At 40.1% G+C, this 19,165-nt stretch overlaps 1 protein-coding gene across 4 annotated transcripts in view; it reads left to right on the top strand.

Annotated features, from left to right (window-relative positions):
- EEA1 (early endosome antigen 1) overlaps positions 1 to 19,165 on the top strand; it is a 163,193-nt gene that overhangs the window by 22,435 nt on the left and 121,593 nt on the right. For all 4 annotated transcript variants that reach the window (XM_077954757.1, XM_015152444.3, XM_077954756.1 and 1 more), the window contains exon 2: positions 14,204 to 14,296. In XM_077954757.1, coding sequence (XP_077810883.1) covers positions 14,204 to 14,296 — 93 coding nt within the window. The remainder of the gene's footprint in view (positions 1 to 14,203; positions 14,297 to 19,165) is intronic.

Below are 19,165 nucleotides of genomic sequence, written 5' to 3'. Positions count from 1 at the left end.
TGTGGTGGCACTCATCTGTAGTCCTAGCTACTCAGTAGGCTGGGGCAGGAGGATGGCTTGAGCCCAGGAAATTCGAGGCTACGATGAGCCATGACTGTGTCACTGCACTTCAGCCTGGGTCACAGAGTGAGATTTTGCCTATTAAAAAAAAAAAAAAAAGAAATATGTCTAAATTATACTCAGTAAACAACTAGTCTGCAATAGATAAATCATTTATTTCAAAAAAGTTGTAGGTTGTTAAAACTTCTGTGACAGTGATATTTCTTTTTAAGATATTTCACGTAGTAAACAATAACAATTTTTCTCCCAGTAAAGTGCTGTTCTTTCTCACATTTGTGTTTGCTTCTTTGATAGTTTTTTGCAGAGATTAATGCTGTTTTATACTGATCTTGTAGTATGAATTTGTTTTTTGCCAGCAATCTGGGATACCCTATTTATTGCAGACATCTGTTCTTTTTTTTTTTTTTTTTTGAGACAGAGTCTCTCTGTCACCCAAGCTGGAGTTCAGTGGCATGATGTCGGCTCACTGCAACCTCCGTCTCCTGGGTTCAAGTGATTCTCCTGCCCTGGGCTCCCCAGTAGCTGGAATTACAGGTGTGTGCCACCACGCTCAGCTATTTTTTTTTGTGTGTGTGTGTATTTTTAGTAGAGATGGGGTTTTACCAAGTTGGCCAGGCTGATCTCTAACTCCTGACCTCAAATGATCCGCACGCTTTGGCCTCCCATTGTTGGGATTACAGGTGTGAGCTACCGCACCCAGCCAACATCTGTTCTTATTTGAAGTAAATACTTTGAATACTATGTATTTTTTTCATAATTTCAAATATTAATATAATATTGTGTTATAATAAGAAATACATATTTGTTTTTTTTTCTTGTTTCTGGCATGGACTCCTAAAACTTTTGGAATTCCTTGAGTGATGGAGGTGAAAGGAGTGTCATTTGTCATTCATAATAAGTACCTTTTGGCAATAGCTGAGTTTATGCTAATAAGGTGATATTGATGGGCCCCTAGATAGCTTCAGGTTGGGGACTGGTTGCCATAGACACTAGCCACAAGATTAAGGATATGGAACTTTCAGCCCTACCCTCTGACCTTCAGGAATAGAGAGGGGCTAGAGATTGAGTTAATCACCAATGGCCAATGACTTAATCAATCATGCTTACATAATGGAACCTCTGTAAAAACCTTAAACAATGGTTTTGGAGATCTGCCTAGTTGTCGAATGCATTCATGTGCTGGGAAGGTGACATATCTCTAAATTCATGGGGACAGAAGCTCCTGTGCTTGGGACCCCTCCAGACCTTCCCTAACATACTGCTTCATCTGGCTATTTGTATCCTTTAAGATATCTTTTAAAGTAAATATAAGTAAAATGTTTCCCTGAGTTCTTTGAGCTGCTGTAGCAAATTATCAAACTTGAGGAGGGGAGTTGTGAGAGTTTCCCATATGTAGCCAAGGCAGACAAAAGTGTGGGTAACCTGTGGACCTTTTATTTGCTATTGGCGTTAGAAGGGGAGGGCAGTCTTAAGAGACTGGTCCCTTAGTCTGTGAGGTCTCTGCTAATTCCAGATAGTGTCAGAATTCAGTTAAATTGTAGGACATAACAGTTGGTGTCTGCAGAGAATTGGTGTGGAAAACTCAAACATTTGTTCAGAAGTATAGTGAATAGAGAAATAGTTTTGTTGTAGCTGGTTTTCCTTTAGTTGGTCTGTTTGGTTGTAGCTAATTAAACATTAATGATAAGTGTTTGATTAATTAGAATTCTCTGGATCTTCTTGTCAAGCCCAAATAGTTTTTTAAAAATCAGAAAACTTTTGGCCGGGCACGGTGGCTCATGCCTGTAATCCCAGCACTTTGGGTGGCCGAGGTGGGCGGATCACCTGAGGTCGGGAGTTCAAGACCAGCCTGACCAACATGGAGAAACCCTGTCTCTACTAAAAATACAAAATTAGCCAGGGTGGTGGTGCGTGCCTGTAATCCCAGCTACTCAGGAGGCTGAGGCAGGAGAATCGCTTGAACCCGGGAGGCAGAGGTTGCGGTGAGCCAAGTTCGCACCATTGCACTCCAGCCTGGGCAACAAGAGAGAAATTCCATCTCAAAAAAAAAGAAAAAGAAAAAAAAAAGAAAACTTTAAAAAGTAATATGACAACACTAACAAAAAATTATGGGTGGAAGTAGCTGGGTGGTTAATAAAATCATCTTAACACAAATCTCATCTTTTCAGTAATATAAGGGGGAAAAGTAACAACAAAAAAATCACCCTAACATGAAACTCATTGATTTTATATGATTACCTTTTAATCTTTTTGTGTGTGTATATTTTTATGTAATTGAAGTCATAATATATTCCAATGTTATATTTACCTCTTTGGCAAATTCAGGATTTATATCATATACATTCTTTTCTTTCTTTTTTTTGTTTTTTCTTTTTTTTATTTCTCATAGTAGCTATATCATATATCATATGCATTCTCATTTTTCTTTTTTTTTTTTGAGATGGAGTTTTGCCCTTGTTGCCCAGGCTGGAGTGCAATGGTATTATCTTGGCTCACTGCAACCTCCACCTCCCGGGTTCAAGTGATTCTCCTGCCTCAGCCTCCCAAGTAGCTGAGACTACAGGCACCTGCCAGCATGCCCGGCTAATTTTTATATTTTAGTAGAGACGGGGTTTCTCCATGTTGGTCAGGCTGGTCTCGAATTCCCGACCTCAGGTAATCTGCCTGCCTCTGCCTCCCAAAGTGCTGGGATTACAGGCATGAGCCACCGCTTCTGACTGCATTCTCATTTTTCTACATAACCTTCATACTTTATAACCTACACAGTTATCCCATTAATTGTCAAGACTATTGAACAGTTACGTCATAGTTTAGTTAACAGTTTCTTCATTTTAACATATAGGTTGCTTATGATTTATAAGCTGTTACAAATAATGCTTTGGTTGGAATGCCCTCTCATCTCTACCTGGAAAAGCTCTGCTCAGATTTTGGGTCTAAACAGTGCATGGCAGGATTTACAGCTTTTTTTTTTTTTGAGACAGAATTTTGCACCGTTGCCCAGGCTGGAGTGCAGTGGCGCAGTCTTGGCTCACTGCAACCTCTGCCTCCCAGGTTCAAATGATTCTACTGCCTCAGCCTCCCGAGTAGCTCAGATTACAGGTACCCACCACCACGCCCAGCTATTTTTGTATTTTTAGTAGAGATGGGGTTTCACCCTGTTGGCCAGGCTGGTCTTGAACTCCTGACCTCGTGTTATGCCCACCTCGGCCTCCCAAAGTGCTGGGATTACAGACGTGAGCCATCGCACCTGGCCGGATTTACAGCTTTTTAAAGAGTTTCTATTCATTGCAAGAGATAGTTGCCTTGTCCCGATTACTAAGTTTTCACAGTGGGCCTGGCTTCTTGTTACCTTGCACATCCAGGGCGATTTTGGTTCTCATTACTGAACTTAGCTGCCTCTACCTGTTTTAGGTTCCAGAATCCTGGATACTCTATGTTTCCATTTTATTTTTGGTCCATTGTGATACTTACCTTGTTTTTAAGATTTGTTCCATCTTAATAATATTTGAAATTCTTTTTTTTTTTTTTGGAGACAAGGTCTTACTCTGTTGCCCAGGCTGGAGTAAAGTGACATAATCACAGTTCACTGCAGTGTTGACTTCCTGGGCTGACGTGATCCTCCCACCTCGACCTCCCAAAGTGGTAGATTACAGATGTGAATCATTGTGTCCAGCCTATCACTTTAAATTTTTAGCATAAATCATTCCAATCCCATTCTTTTTGCAAAATAAAACTTTTATAAGTGAAAAAGTCAGAATGCTTTATATTGTTTATTTAGAGTTAATTTTATTGTTTTTGGACTTCTCATTGAAATAAAGGAATTTTAGTGGTTTAAAAATAGAACAAGAATGAAGGCTGGGCGCAATGGCTCACACCTGTAATCCCAGCACTTTGGGAGGCTGAGGTGGGCGGATCATCTGAGGTCAGGAGTTTGAGACCAGACTGACCAACATGGAAAAACCCCATTTCTACTAAAAATACAAAAAATTAGCTGGGCATGGTGGCGTGCACCTGTAGTCCCAGCTACTTGGGAGGCTGAGGCAGGAGAATCGCCTGAATCTGGGAGACAGAGGTTGCAATGAGCCGAGATCGTGCCATTGCACTCCTGCTTGGGCAACAAGAGTGAAACTCCGTCTGAAAAAAAAAAAAAAAAAAAAGAGAACAAGAAGTTCTTAGATAATTTAACAGCAGTCATGAGGAGTATACTTAAAATATGGACATCCAAAACCCCTATCTTGTGAGGGTTTCCTTGTTTTTTTCCCCGTTTACTCCCTGTGCCTCTTGGGCTTTACTTAGGTATATTTACTAGGATTATTTTAGGCAAATTTGAGAAAGGGTATTTTTGGTGGTGATAATAGGATTATGTAGAAGTACCTTATTTCAGGTGGCCATGGTGGCTCACACCTGTAATCCCAGCATTTTGGGAGGCTGAGGCAGGAGAATCACTGGAGCCCGTAAGTTCGAGATGAGCCTAGGCAACATACGGAGACTTCATCTTTACAAAAATAAAAAAAAGTACAATATTTCTTTGAATTACTTTCTTCCTCTCAGTCAAGAAAAACCTTAGTGAAAAGCCATCTGGCATCTGGAAAAATAAAGGAAACAGAAATGGGGAAAATACAGTTCTTTGGAAGTATAACTTCCTGTTTCCAGTATCTTTCATTATTCTTAATACCATCGTAGTGTGAAGCTATTGAAATGTTAATGAATCAAAAATGAATTTCTAGTTTTATAGAACAGTTCTTTATATTAAATATCCAATTTAGCCTGGACATGTTGGCTCACGCCTGTAATCCCAGCACTTTGGGAGACTGAGGCAGGTGGATCAATTGATGTCAGGAGTTCGAGATCAGCCTGGTCAACATGGTGAAACCGTGTCTCTACTAAAAATATAAAAATTAGCTGGGCGTGGTGGTGTGTGCCCGTAATTCCAGCTACTGGGGAGGCTGAGGCAGGAGAATCACTGAACCTGGGAGGCCGAGATGGCAGTGAGCCGAGATCACCCTGTTGTACTCCAGCCTGGGTGACAGAGCGAGACTGTCTCAAACAAAACAAAACAAAACAAAACAAAACAAAAACAAAACAAAGTAAGTGCTCTTTTAAAACGTTTTCGCCATTTACTTTTTGCCACATCCATGAATGTATCATTAAATCCAGAATTGGCTTTTATTTATTTATAAATTCATGTCTCAATTATATTATTTTGGGAATGAATCTTGCTTTGGTGTTGGCAGGACTGTAGCTGATAAGAAAACAAGAAAATTTTGTGGGCATTAAATGAACACAGTAAAAACATACTCTGGATAAATTTAGACAGTTTTAGAATGTTAGATTTTGGGAAAATTTAAAGGGACTGTGGAGACTGAGGCCTGCTCCTCCATACTGTACCAGGAAATCTGAGATTCCCTAGGCTGAGAAGAACTTGAGGATTTTTTTTCTGAAAGCCCTTGAATGCGTTTAGATAAGTCGAGGGGAGAAATCTGAGATCAGTATTCCTCCTGTATCTGTGATAGCTAAGGATACATCATTGGAAACAGTCAGGGTGTTAACTACCTTTTTAAAAAAATCATTTGACTTTTGGTCCCTTTTGTTGTGATTCCTTGTTTCTGCAAAGCTGGCTGGGATCAGCATAGTAGGTTAAAAAAAAAAAAAAAAACCTCAGTGACAGAGTTTAGGAATCTCCAATCGCCCAAACATGTCACTAAAGACTTGAGCCTGGGCCGGGCGCGGTGGCTCATACCTGTAATCCCAGCACTTTGGGAGGCTGAGGCGGGTGGATCACGAGGTCAGGAGATTGAGACCATCCTGGCTAACACGGTGAAACCCTCTCTCTACTAAAAATACAAAAATTAGCCAGTGGGCGCCTGTAGTCCCAGCTACTTGGGTGGCGGAGGCAGGAGAATGGCGTGGTCCTGGGAGTTGGAGCTTGCAGTGAGCCGAGATCGCGCCACTGCACTGCAGCCTGGGAGACAGTGCGACACTCTGTCTCAAAAACAAGAAAACAAAAAAACAAAAAAAACACTTGAACCTATCACCAAATACTCAAGATGCAGAAGATAAATTCCACCCAAGGGAGAATGACCCTCTGAAGAAAAGTTTGGAATCATTATCACAGCCATTAGAGGAGACATCCAAGAGTCATGTGGCTGAGGTTTCACAATATCCTGCTGTGCCTCCAGTCCAGAAAAGAAAGCTAGATCAACTTCCAAAAAAGCATAGGCATTTTAGGAAGATTGTAAGGACAAAGAAAATGAGACTGAGCAAGAGGAAGGAGAAAATAGAGGCCCGCTGCTCCCTCTCCCCTAATTCTTCCAGCACCTTTGGTCCCACCACAAAGTGAAGAGACTAGATTAAAAGCTGACCCTGTTCAGTGCCCAGGAAGATGATCCTGACTTTCCCAATGAGGACAGATTACAGTGTCAGCAGGATGAATGTGCCTCTGTAATGCATCAGGAATGTCAAATTCAGCCCTGTGAGCTCTCAGTGGCTCAGGAACCCAGGCCTTCTGCCATGACATCCTTGGCATCACTGCTTTGATTATTTCACAAGCTTTGTCTGCTTGTCTAGAAAGTGGAAACTTCCCAGAAGAAGGGTCAGCAACCATGCTGAGGCAGGAGGTAGTGCTCAGGTTCTGAGACCTGGCAATAAGTGCAACCTCTCTAAAGCCTGTAGCAAATTGAAGTTAGGCTGAAGTGGGATTTGATCTAGATAGGTGGTATCTAAAATTCATGTTTATTTCACTCATGTATTGGTTGGCTTAACCTTCTCTGACTTCTCTGAGGATGAAAGCCTTACAATTTCATCATTTTGGGTAGTGTCTCCTGATACTGACAACCAAATGGAGACTCCTCATATCCAGCTCCTCTCATTTTTTTTTTTTTTTGCCTTTGGCCAGAGATTCATTTTGCATTCTTCATCTTTAGTACTTTATTGAAATTCTGCCACTTTCTACCTGTTTTCGATAAGCCTTGGTGTGGTGGTTGCTACTATTCTTGGACAGGATAGTTATTGCCTCCTCCATCTCTTAACAATGTTTCTGTTTTTTTTTTTTTTTTTTTCTCATTAGTAGAGTGCCTGTCTCTTTCTGAACTGTGCCTCTGATGTTCTCTAACCATCTTTATTGAAACATAGGCTGGGTGCAGGGGCTCTTGCCTGTAATCTCAACACTTTGGGAGGATGAAGTGGGCGGAGGATCACTTGAGCCTGGGAGTTCAAGACCAGCCTGGGCAGCATCGTGAGACCCGTCTCTAAGAAAGAAAAAAAAAAAAGAAAAAGACATAGTTACACAGTAATGTTCCTTTTTTTTTTTTTTTTTGAGATGGAATCTCGCTCTGTCACCTAGGCTGGAGTGAGGTGGCACGATCTCGGCTCACTGCAACCTCTGCCTCCCAGGTTCAAGCAATTCTCCTGCCTCAGCCTCCCGAATAGCTGGGATTACAGGTGTGCACCACCATACCCAGCTAATGTTTGTATTTTTAGTAGAGACGGGGTTTTACCATATTGGCCAGGCTGGTCTCGAACTCCTAACCTGAAGTGATCCACCCACCTCAGCCTCCCAAAGTGCTAGGATTACAGACGTGAGCCATTTCACCCAGCTATAATGTTCCTTCTTTGTCATCTTTGGTTGACAGAACCTCACAGAACCCTGAGTTCTTTTGAGAATCCTAAAGAACATAAGTATTTTAAAAAAGGTTCAAGATCATTTTATTTCCACCTTGTCATGGCATGCTAGGTTAATACTGTATCCAGAATATGAAATAAAAGTTTAATCTTATACCCTTCTTTGAAAAAGTATGTTTAAGAAGAGTTTGGGAGTTTCTCTGTAGCTTTAATTACTGGTTGTTATTTTGTATTTGTTCTAGTTTCCCGATTTATATAAAAATTATACAAGTATATAGGCATACTTGTATATAGGCATATCTCGGAGATATTGCGGGCTTGGTTCTAGACCACTGCAATGAAACGAGTATTGCAACAAAATGAGTCACATAAATTCTTTGGTTTCACAGTGCATATAAAAATTATATTCACAGCATACTGTAGTCTATTAAGTGTGCAATAGCATTATGTCTAATTAAGTAGATACCTTAATTTAAAAATATCTTATTGCTGTAAAATGCTAACAATCGTTTGAGCCTTCAGTGATTTGTAATCTTTTTTCTTTGATGAGACAGAGTCTCGCTCTGTCACCCAGTCTATAGTGCAGTTGTGTGATCATAGCTCACTGTATTTTTGAATTCCTGGGCTTAAGTGATCCTCCCACTTCAGCCTTCCTAGTGTCACTGGTAGAGGGTTGTGACTGCCAAGTTGTCCAGGTTCTTGGCGTTTTGAATAAAGAATTGGACAAAATGCCCAGCAAATCAAAGAAAGAATGAAGCAACAAAAGAACAAAAGCAGAGATTTACTGAAAACAAAAGTACACTCCACAGTGTGGGAGTGGGCCTGAGCAGCGGCTCAAGGGCCTGGATGCAGAATCTTCTTGGGTCCAAATACTCCCTGGACGTTTCCCATTAGCCACTTCACGCTCACCTCATGTAAATGAAGTAGTAGCCCACAATCAGTCTGGTTGGTTGCAGAAAGCAGCCAACCAGAGGCTGAAGTAAAATTACAGAGGTCACACTCCTGTGCAAACATCTGATTGGTTGCAAAAGGCAACCATTCAGAGCCTAGGGTGAAGCTACACAGTTATACTTCTATGCAAATGAAGAGTTGCCTGCAATCTGATTTGTTGTGGATAGCCAATTTCCCATCTGCCGTGCAGAAAAGGTTAAAGGGAGTAGCCTCTGGTCCTTTTGTTACTTAGGTGTGGAAAGTTAGGGTTTTCCTTTCAATTTAGTTCTAGGAAGTCGCTGTGAAACAGCCTTAGGTTCCCTGCCTCCAGACCCTATTCTCCTGCCTCATTAGTAGCTGGGACTACAGGTGCATGCCACCACACCTTGCTAATTTTTGTATTTTTTTTGGTAGAGATGGGGTCTCATTATGTTGCCCAGAGTGGTCTCAAATGCCTAGTCTCAAGCGATCTTCCTGCTTTGGCCTCCCAAAGCACTAGGATTACAGATGTGGGCCACCTTGCCCAGCTAGTCATAATCTTTTTGCTTGTGGAAGGTTTTGCCTCTATACTGATAGCTGCTGACTGACCAGGGTGGAGATTTCTGAAGGTTGGGATGGCTGTGTCAATTTCTTTTTTTTCCTTTTTTTATTTTCTTTCAGTGGTGCAATCTCACTGCAACCTCCGCCTCTCAGATTCAAGCGATTCTCCTGCCTCAGCCTCCTGAGTAGCTGGGATTACAGGCGTGCACCACCATGCATGGCTAATTTTTGTATTTTTAGTAGAGACGGAGTTTCACCATGTTGGTCAGGTTGGAGTTGTGGCAGTTTCTTAGAATAACAATGAAGTTTGCTGCTTTGCTTTGATTAACTCTTCCTTTCATGAAAAATTTCCCTGTAGCATTGTTTGATAGCATCTTACCCACAATAGAACTTCCTTCAAAACTTGAGTCAGTCCTCCCAAAAGCTGCTGATGCTTTATCAACTAAATTTATGGAATATTCTAAATTCTTGATTGTCATTTTAACAGTATTCACAGCATCTTCTCCAGTAGTAGATTTCATCTCAGGAAACCACCTTCTTTGCTCATCCCTAAGAAGCCATTCCTCCTCCATTAAAGTTTTGTCATGAAAATTATCAGTCATGCTGGGCGCGGTGGCTCACACCTGTAATCCCAGCACTTTGGGAGGCCAAAGTGGGCGGATCACGAGGTCAAGAGATCGAGACCATCCTGGCCAACATGGTGAAACCCCGTCCCTGCTAAAAATACAAAAATTAGCTTGGCATGATGGCATGCACCTGTAGTCCCAGCTACTCAGGAGGCTGAGGCAGGAGAATCGCTTGAACCCGGGAGGCGGAGGTTGCAGTGAGCTGAGATCACGCCACTGCACTCCAGCCTGGTGACAGAGTGAGACTCCGTCTTGAGGAAAAAAAAAAAAAAGAAAATTACCAGTCACATCTTCCGGCTCCACTTTTAATTCTAGTTTTCTTGCTGATTCCACTGTATCTGCTCTACTGGAGTCTTGAACCCCTCACAGTCATTATGAAGGTCGGAATCAACTTCTAAACTCTTGTTAGTGTTGATATTTTGACTTCCTCCCATGAATCACAAATGTTCTTAATCACATCTAGAGTGGTGACCTTTTTAGAAGGTTTTCCACACACACTGCCCAGTTCTGTCAGAGGAATCACTATAGTAGTTATAGCCTTACAAAATATATTTCTTAAATAATAAGACTTGAAAGTCAGAATTACTCCTTGATCCATGGGCTTCAGAGTGGATGTTATATTAATAGGCATGAAAACAACATTAAACTCCTTGTATGCCTCCAGGAGAGCTCTTGGGTGACCAGGTGACTTGTTAATAGACAGCGATATTTTTGAAAGGATTTTTTTTTTCCAGTAACAGCTCTTAATAGTGGGCTTAAAATATTCAGTGATCTGGACAGGCGCAGTGGCTCACGCCTGTAATCCCAGCACTTTGGGAGGCTGAGGCGGGCGGATCATGAGGTCAGGAGATCCAGACCATACTGGCTAACACGGTGAAACCCTGTCTCTATTAAAAATACAAAAAAAAAAAAAAATTAGCTGGGCGTGGTGGCAGGTGCCTGTAGTCCCAGCTACTCTGAGGCAGGAGGCTGAGGCTGGGGAATGGCATGAACCCGGGAGGTGGAGCTTGCAGTGAGCCGAGATCGGGCCATTGCACTCCAGCCTGGACAACAGAGTGAGACTCCGTCTCAAAAAAAAAAAAAAAAAAAATTCAGTGATCCATGTGGTAAACAGATGTGCTATTAATTAGGCTTTCTCGTTCTATTTATAGAGCACAGAGTAGCATTAGCATAATTCTTAAGGGTCCTAGGAATTTCAGAGCGGTATAAATGATCATTGGCTTGAACTTAAAAGTCATCAGCTGCATTAACCCCTAACAAGAATTACCCTGTTCTTTGAAGCTTGGAAGTCGAAACTTGGAAGCCCAGTATTGATTTCTCTTCTCCAGCCATAGTAGTTCTAGATGACATCTTCTTCCAATAGAAGGCTGTTTTTTCCCGAATTGAAAATCTGTTAACGTAGACATCTTCATCAGTTATCTCAGCTAGATCTTCTGGATAACTTGCTGCAGCTTCTTCATCATCACTTGCTGCTTCACTTTGCATTTTTATGTTATGGAGACAGCTTCTTTCCTTAAATCCCATGAACCGACCTCTGCTACCTTCAAACATTTCTTCTGCAGCTTCCTCGTCTCTGTCAGCCTTCGTAGAATTGAAGAGATGGCCTTTCTCTGAATTAGGCTTTGGTTTAAGGGAATGTTTTGGCTGGTTTGAACTTCTATCCAGGTCACTAAAATGTTCTCAGCAATTTGTGCTCTTATCATTTGTGTGTTCACTGGAGTAGCACTTTTAATTTCCTCAGGAACTTTTTCTTTGCATTCGCATTTGGCTGTTTGGCACAAAGGCCTAGCCTTTGGTCTGTTTCAGCTTTCCACATGCCTTCCTCATTAAGCTTAATCATTTCTAGCTTTTAATTTAAAGTGAGAAATGAGCAGCTCTTCTTTTCACTTGAACACTTAGAGGCCATTATAGGGTTATTAATTGGTCTAATTTTAATATGGTTGTATCTCAAGGAATAGGGAGGCTCAAGGAGAAGGGAGAGAGACTGGGAAATGGCCAGTGAGTGGAGCAGTCAGAACACATACAACATTTATCAATTAAGTTTGCCATCTTATATGGGTATGGGTTGTAGTGCCCCAAAATAATTGCAGTAACTTCAAAGATCATTCATCACAGGTCGCCATAACAGATATGATAATAATAAAAAAGCTTGAAATATTGTGAGAATTACCAAAATGTGACACAGAGATACAAAGTGAGCACACACTTTTGAAAAAATGGCAGCAATAGATTTGCTTGACGGCAGAGTTGACACAAACTTTCAATATCTAAAAAGCACCACATCTGCAAAGTGCAATAAAGTGACACACAATAAAATGAGATATGCCTCTAAATAAATGTGCAAAGTATCTGCATGAGGGAAAAAAAAGGAATGCTGTCTATTCAACTGGAGGTTTGCTTATCTTTAACATAAAACATTTTTTTCAAGATAAAAGCAATTCAAGTGTGGATCTAAAATTCTGAAAAAAAAGTAGCAAAAACTAAAACTGAAAAACATAAAAATGAAGATTCCTGTTTTACTACAGAAATCATAATTTGAATTTTGGAATATTTCTTTTTAGTCTTTTTTCTTATATCAGTAGTTTTCATATATAATTTAAATCATGTATATTTTTCCATTGTATGTAGTTTTTATAATCATTTTGATGAATATAGCATTATGAATTCATCCTTATTTGGCATTTAGGTTGAACATTTAGTAGTGATGTACAGGATGTTCACATCTTGAGGCAAATATGTAGTGAGGTGTTTTGAATCTTGGGTGATTGAGGGGCATTTCAGTGGAGATGTCTAACAGAGAAGGAGTATTGGTTAGTGATTAAGAGCCATACTGCTCTAATTAAAATCCCTTCTTCCCTTTATTACCCATCTGACTTTGGGCAATTTACTTAGTCTCTATGCCTTGGTTCCCTCATGTGTAAAGTGTGGATAATGCTAGCATGTACCTATATATTTTTTGATGAGTATTATTGAGTCAGTTTTTGTGCTTTAAATCTCTTTTTACGCAGTGTTTTACTATGTTTCAAATTCATCCAAAAAGCAATTTGATATAAAAGTAACACCTAGATTTTAATAAATGATAATGCTAAGTGATAAATGGTGCAGGGGGAAAAGAGCTTTAACCCTTCAAAATGTGCCTCTGATGGTGTCATATCAAGTATTGGAGATGGATGTTAATGACTGGTTTGAATGGTAGGTGATGGGGACTTGATAACTTGGGCTGCATTGGTCTTTTTTGCACACTTGAATCACTGTAGTTTTAGTTTGTGTAGAAAAGAGAGCATTGCCAGCTGGTGCTGTGGCTCACGCCTGTAATCCCAGCACTTTGGGAGGCCAAGGCGGGGATCACTTGGGGTCAGGAGTTCGAGAACAGCCTGGCCAACATGATGAAACCCTGTTTCCACTAAAAATACACACAAAAAAATTAGCTGGACATGGTGGCATGTGTCTATAGTCCCAACTACTCAGGAGTCTGAGGCAGGAGAATTGCTTGAACCCAGGAGGCAGAGATAGCAGTGAGCCGAGATCGTGCCACTATACTCCAGCCTGGGTGACAGAGCAAGACTCTTGTTTTAAAAAAAAAAAAAAAAAAAAAAAAGAGAAAGCATTGTCAAAGAAATCAGATCTGCGTTTTAGTTCTGCATCTTCTGATTTTTTTGCTTTAACTTGGATCTTGAGAACTTTCTGATTTCTTTTTTTTTCCTCCTTGAGCTTGCATCTTGAGGACTTTCTGATTTTTGTTAACAGTACAATGGTAGTCTGAGCATTGTGGCTCACATCTGTAACCCCAGCACTTTGGGAGGCGGAAGTGGGCAGATTGTTTGAGCTCAGGAGTTTGAGGCCATTTTGGGCAACATGGTGAAACCTCGTCTTTACCAAAAATACAACAAATTAGCTGGGTGTGGTGGTGTGTGCCTGTGGTCCCAGCTACTTGGGTGGCTGAGATGGGAGGATCACTTGAGCCTGGGAGGCGTAGGTTGCAGTGAGCCGAGATTGCACCACTGCACTCCAGCCTGGGTGACAGAGCAAGACCCCAACTCAAAAAACAACCAAAACAAAAGAGTACAGTGGTGAACAAGTCACTTCCTACTTTAAATCTGTTTTCTTCTCTACAGAGATAACATCCATCTTATCTGTCTTAAGAGATGTCATTTTGATTAAATAAGATGTTTCGTGAAGGTGACTTGAAGACTTTGAAAAGCGTTGTATATATTTTATTAATTTAAAGTGACTGAAAATGAGAGAAATGCATATATATAAAGATTCTGATACAGCATTAGGTACAGTCTTCCATAAAGGATACTGTTGGTGCTGTTATTATTGTAAAGACATCTACTTTTCTTATGTGAAAAGGTTTAGATTATTAAATGGCCTATGAATATATTGTTAATGTCTGCTTTTTTTTCCCCCTTCTGTTTGTGTTCCAGACTCCTGGGAGAGTTGGCTCTCAAGGTTCTGATTTAGATTCATCAGCAACTCCTATAAACACAGTGGATGTCAATAATGAAAGCTCTTCAGAGGTATGATAATAACTTGGCAATAAAATTCAATAGTATTTAAGGGAAAATGAGCAAATATTTGGTGTAACAATTGGTGATTTGTATAGGAAAATTTCTCATAAGTTTTTCTTATAAGTTGGAATGTGACTTTTGAAACATACTTGTAGCTATATACCTGTGCCTAGTTGTGAGACAGAAAGTGTATATTAAGACTCTGAAAAATAATATTGCCAATTTGTCTTTAATGCTAATGCCATCTCACTGAAGATTTTAAAATGTGTGTTTATAAAGAATTACAGGTTAATTAGTATCTATGTGTGTGTACTGTCATGAACTATTGCACTAAGGAAAAACTGGGTTATCTATAAAATTTACATATTATTTACTATCTTCATGTATGACTTTGTAAGGACTTTTGTCTTTGATATTAAAGACATTATATTAAATATAAATATATTATATTAAAAATGCATGGAGAAAGTATTGTAAATAAGTGAAAAAACCTCAAAAAATGTGAAAAGTCAGCTTTAGTTGCATTAATATTATTTTTAATAAATAAGTAACATTGGATGATTATAGAAAAAAAGGAGATAAGGAATGTGAAGAACATAACACTGACCCATAATACTGCCACGAAGAGATCAAGACACTCACAGTTTGCTCTGACACTTTTGTCAGTTGCCCCTTTGAAGGCCTAGTTGTAGTCCTTACCCAGTCTTTTTTCTCTGCTCTCCTCCACCTCTTGGTTGACAATTGTGTATTGTGCATACGTTTCTGGATATGTCCTCTTTTTGTCCATTCATCATTCTGTTTTGTCTCTCTCTGACCATCTGTTTATTATTTGTCTCCATGTATATATATTTTAACCATAGTAAGATTTTACAAATTTGCGAGAGGGGAGGAAAAGTATCAGTTGGACTTTATTAAGAACAAGTTTCAGGAAATGTCTTTAAGAAAAAGTTCCAAACTGTGTTTGTGATATGATGAACTCAAAGGAATCTAGTAATAATTTAGTTGACCTCAGTCAGAACAACACCAAAAAACAATTCCAATGGGTATTGGTATTGTGCAGTGCTTGGCAATACTGTTAATATCGTATTAGTAGGATTAACTTCCTACTTTCTGAGATAGTTATTTTGTACCTTCTTTGTTTTGAAATCTGTCCCTTTTTAACCTTCTCTCAGTCACCTTATATATAACTGAGAAAATAGGAACCATTAGATAAATGTTCTTATTTTATCATACCTATGCCATACCTGTTTTCTCTTACTTTATTACACTGGAAAAAAGTCCTTTTTATCAAATTTCATTCCTTTTTCTTGTTCTCTGGATTCCATTCTTTTTCATTCTTAATTTATCCTCTCTCCCTCCTGCTACTTCACTTTTTACCTCTACTTCATATAATTCCCAATAACATACAAATTTGTTCCATATGATATGAAAACAAATAAGAAGAGAACACCAAAAAATAAAAAAATGAAAAAAACCAAAACCAAAAACTTTTTCTCTGACTTGAAATCCCCTCTTCAGGTACCATCTATTATTTGCTTTCCTTCAGAGCCAAACTTCTCTAATATGCTGTTTACAGTCACTGGCTTCATATTTTATCTACTTAGATCTGTTATATCTTTTTGGTGAATTGGTGTTTAATAGTAGTGGAATAACCCCAGTTTTGTTTTGATTAGTATTTTGTGTATCTTCTTCTTCCTTTCTTTTCTTTTCTTTTTTTTTTTTTTTTTTTGAGACAGAGTCTCACTCTGTTGCCCAGGCTGGAGTGCAGTGGCGCAATCTTGGCTCGCTGCAACCTCTGCCTCCCAGGTTCAAGTGATTCTCCTGCCTCAGCCTTCTGCATAGCTGGGATTACAGGTGTGTGCTACCACACCCGGCTAATTTTTTTTTCGTATTTTTAATAGAGACGGGGTTTTGCTACATTGGCCAGGCTGGTCTCGAATACCTGACCTCAGGTGATCTGCCTGCTTCAGCTTCCCAAAGTTCTGGGATTATAGGTGTGAGCCACTGCTCCTGGACTTTTTCTTTCTTTTCATTTTCATATTTTTTTGTTCCTTTTGTTTTAGGTGGGTTTTTTTTTTTTTTTTTTTTTTTGTGGCAAACAGCGTAACACGTGTCTTTTAACTGGGAAAACCCCTTTGAATTATTTTGGTTATTGATGTATATTGATTTATTTTTATTGCGCTTTGTACTTTTTCTTTATCTTGCTTTTCTGTTTCTTTTTCTCTTTTTGCCTTAGTTTGGATTTAACTTCCTTACTACACACTCTTTTCTGTGCTTCTGTAATACCACACTCTTCTGGTTTTTTTCCTACCTCTCTGGCTATTCATTCTTATTTGCTGGCCCTTTGGTAAGCAACCTTCACATGGTGGTGGAGTACATTGCTGGGGTTAGTCCTGGGTACTGCTACTAGTTTGGATATTATGCATTATATTCTGTTCATTTAGTGTTTCTTTTCTTTTTATGTTTTTGAGACAGAGTCTTGCTTTGTTGCCTTAGAGTACAGTGACGTGATTTCGGGTCACTGCGATGTCCACCTCCCAGGATCAAATGATTCTCCCACCTCAGCCTCCTAAGTAGTTGGGATTACAGGCACATGCCACCATGCCCTGCTAATTTTTTTGTGTTTTTAGTAGAGACAGGATTTCACCCTGTTGACCAGGCTAGTCTTGAACTTCTGACCTCAAGTGATCCATCCACCTCGGCCTCCCAAAGTGCTGGGATTATAGGTGTGAGTGACCATGCCCGGCCCATTTTTGTTTCTTTTGTAACATACATAATGTCTAAAATACTTTTCTCTCCTTCCGTTTCAAGGACCTTTGAATGCTTTGATATGGATCACTACTTCCCAACTTGTATTGTGGTTCAGTAGTTTAGATTTATCTTATTTTCTTTTATCTTCACAAATTAGAGGTTATTATTGTTTTTAGATTTATCCATTGTTTACCAGTATAGTTGTTTACCATTCCTTATTGCATCTTCAGCCTTCCACGTACAATTATTTTCTTCGTGTTATAGTACATCGTTTAGGATTTTTTAAAATGAGGACTGATTTGCTAGACTCTCAGTTTCGGTCTAAAATTTTATTTCATGCTCATTCTTGAAACACGATTTTGCTGAGCATAAAATTCTACATACAGATCTTTTTTTTTTGTCAGCACATTGAAAACTTCCATCTCTGTCTTTTTTCTGAGTCATATTGTTACTGTTGAGATGACTGCTTTTAGTCTATTTGGTTCTATTGAAGGGATCCTTTTCTCTACTCCTGTGGTGGTTTTTAAAAAATTAATCAGCCAGTCAGTCAATCAGTTCTAGTCTCTTTCTTTCATTTCCTGTTATATGTGTGTGTGTGTTTAATCCTGCTTGAGACTCATTGGGCTTTCTGTACACACCAATGTGTATTTGAAGTGTTTTGGAAAATTCTCGGTGATTATCTTTGACTGTTGCCTCAATTTTTTTCCGATATTGCCATCTAAAACCTAGATTAGATATACAGATGCTCCTCGATTTATGATGGGGTTACATCTTGATAAATCAGTCATAAAGCCAAAAATTTTAAGTCAAACTATCCTAAGTTGGGGGCTTCCTGTATGTTAACATTTCTCCCTTTATCGTTTATTCTATTATATGTGTTTTTCATTTTTATTTTTATTTTTTGAGACAAGATCTTGCTGTATTGCCTGGGCTGGAGCGTGGTCATAGTTCACTGCACCTCAAACTCTTGGGCTCAAGCAATTCTCCCAATCTGATGTCTCTAGTAGTGGGACTATAGGTGCACATCACCATGCCTGGCTCTTTTCTTTTTTTTTGTAGAGATGGGATCTCATTATGTTGCTTAGGCTGATCTTGAAGTCCTGGCTTTAAGCAATTTTCCTGCCTCAGCTTCCCAAAGTGCTGGAATTATAGGTGTGAGCCACTGCACCTCTCCCTGTTTTAGTTTTTAATTTTTTGGTTTTTGAGATAGGGTCTCCATCTGTGACTCTGGTTGGAGGCTGGTCTTGACTTCCTGACCTCAAGTGATCCTCCTGCCTTGGCCTCCCGAAATGTTGGGATTATAGCCATGAGCCACCGTGTCTTGTCTGTTTTATATTTTATATCCTTCTTTTTTGTTTTTCATTTTGGATTAAAAAAATGTATTATCCAATTAATTAAATCTTTCCTCAGCTGTGGAGAATACCTGCTGTTTAATATGCCCGTTAATTTTCATTTTAAGTGTCTTTTTTTTTCATTTCTAGAAGTTTTTTCTTTCTTTCTTTCTTTTTTTTTTTTTGAGATGAAGTTCCACTCTATCGCCCAGGCTGGAGTGCAGTGTCGCTATCTTGGTTCACTGCAAGCTCCACCTCCCAGGTTCATGCCATTCTCCTGCCTCAGCCTCCCCAGTAGCTGGGACTACAAGTGCCTGCCACCATGCCCGGCTAATTTTTTGTATTTTTAGTAGAGACGGGGTTTCACCGTGTTAGCCAGGATGGTCTCAATCTCCTGACCTCGTGATCCGCCCGCCTCGGCTTCCCAAAGTGTTGGGATTACAGGCGTGAGCCACCGTGACCGGCTTTTCCCTCCCTCCCTCCCTCCCTTCCTCCCTTCCTCCCTTCCTCCCTTCCTTCCTTCCCTCCTTCCCTCCTTCCCTCCCTCCCTCCCTCCCTTTATCCTTTCTTCCTTCCCTCCCTCCCTCCCTCTCTCCCTCCCTCCTTCCTTCCTTGCCCTCTTCCTCCCTTCCCCCCTTCTCCCCTTCCCCTCCCCTCCTCTCTCTTTCCCTTTTCTCCCCTCCCTTCCCTTCTCTCCCCTCTCCCCTTCTCTTCCCTCCCTTCCCCTTCCCTCCTGTCCCATCCTCTCCTGTCCCTTCCTGTCTGTGCCCTCCCCTCCCCTTTCCTCTTCTCCTCT

This window comes from Macaca mulatta, chromosome 11 (genome assembly GCF_049350105.2).
Source record: "Macaca mulatta isolate MMU2019108-1 chromosome 11, T2T-MMU8v2.0, whole genome shotgun sequence".
Classification (NCBI taxonomy): Eukaryota; Metazoa; Chordata; class Mammalia; order Primates; family Cercopithecidae; genus Macaca; species Macaca mulatta.
Note: the sequence above shows the minus strand (reverse complement) of the source record. Positions and strands in the feature narration are given on the sequence as shown.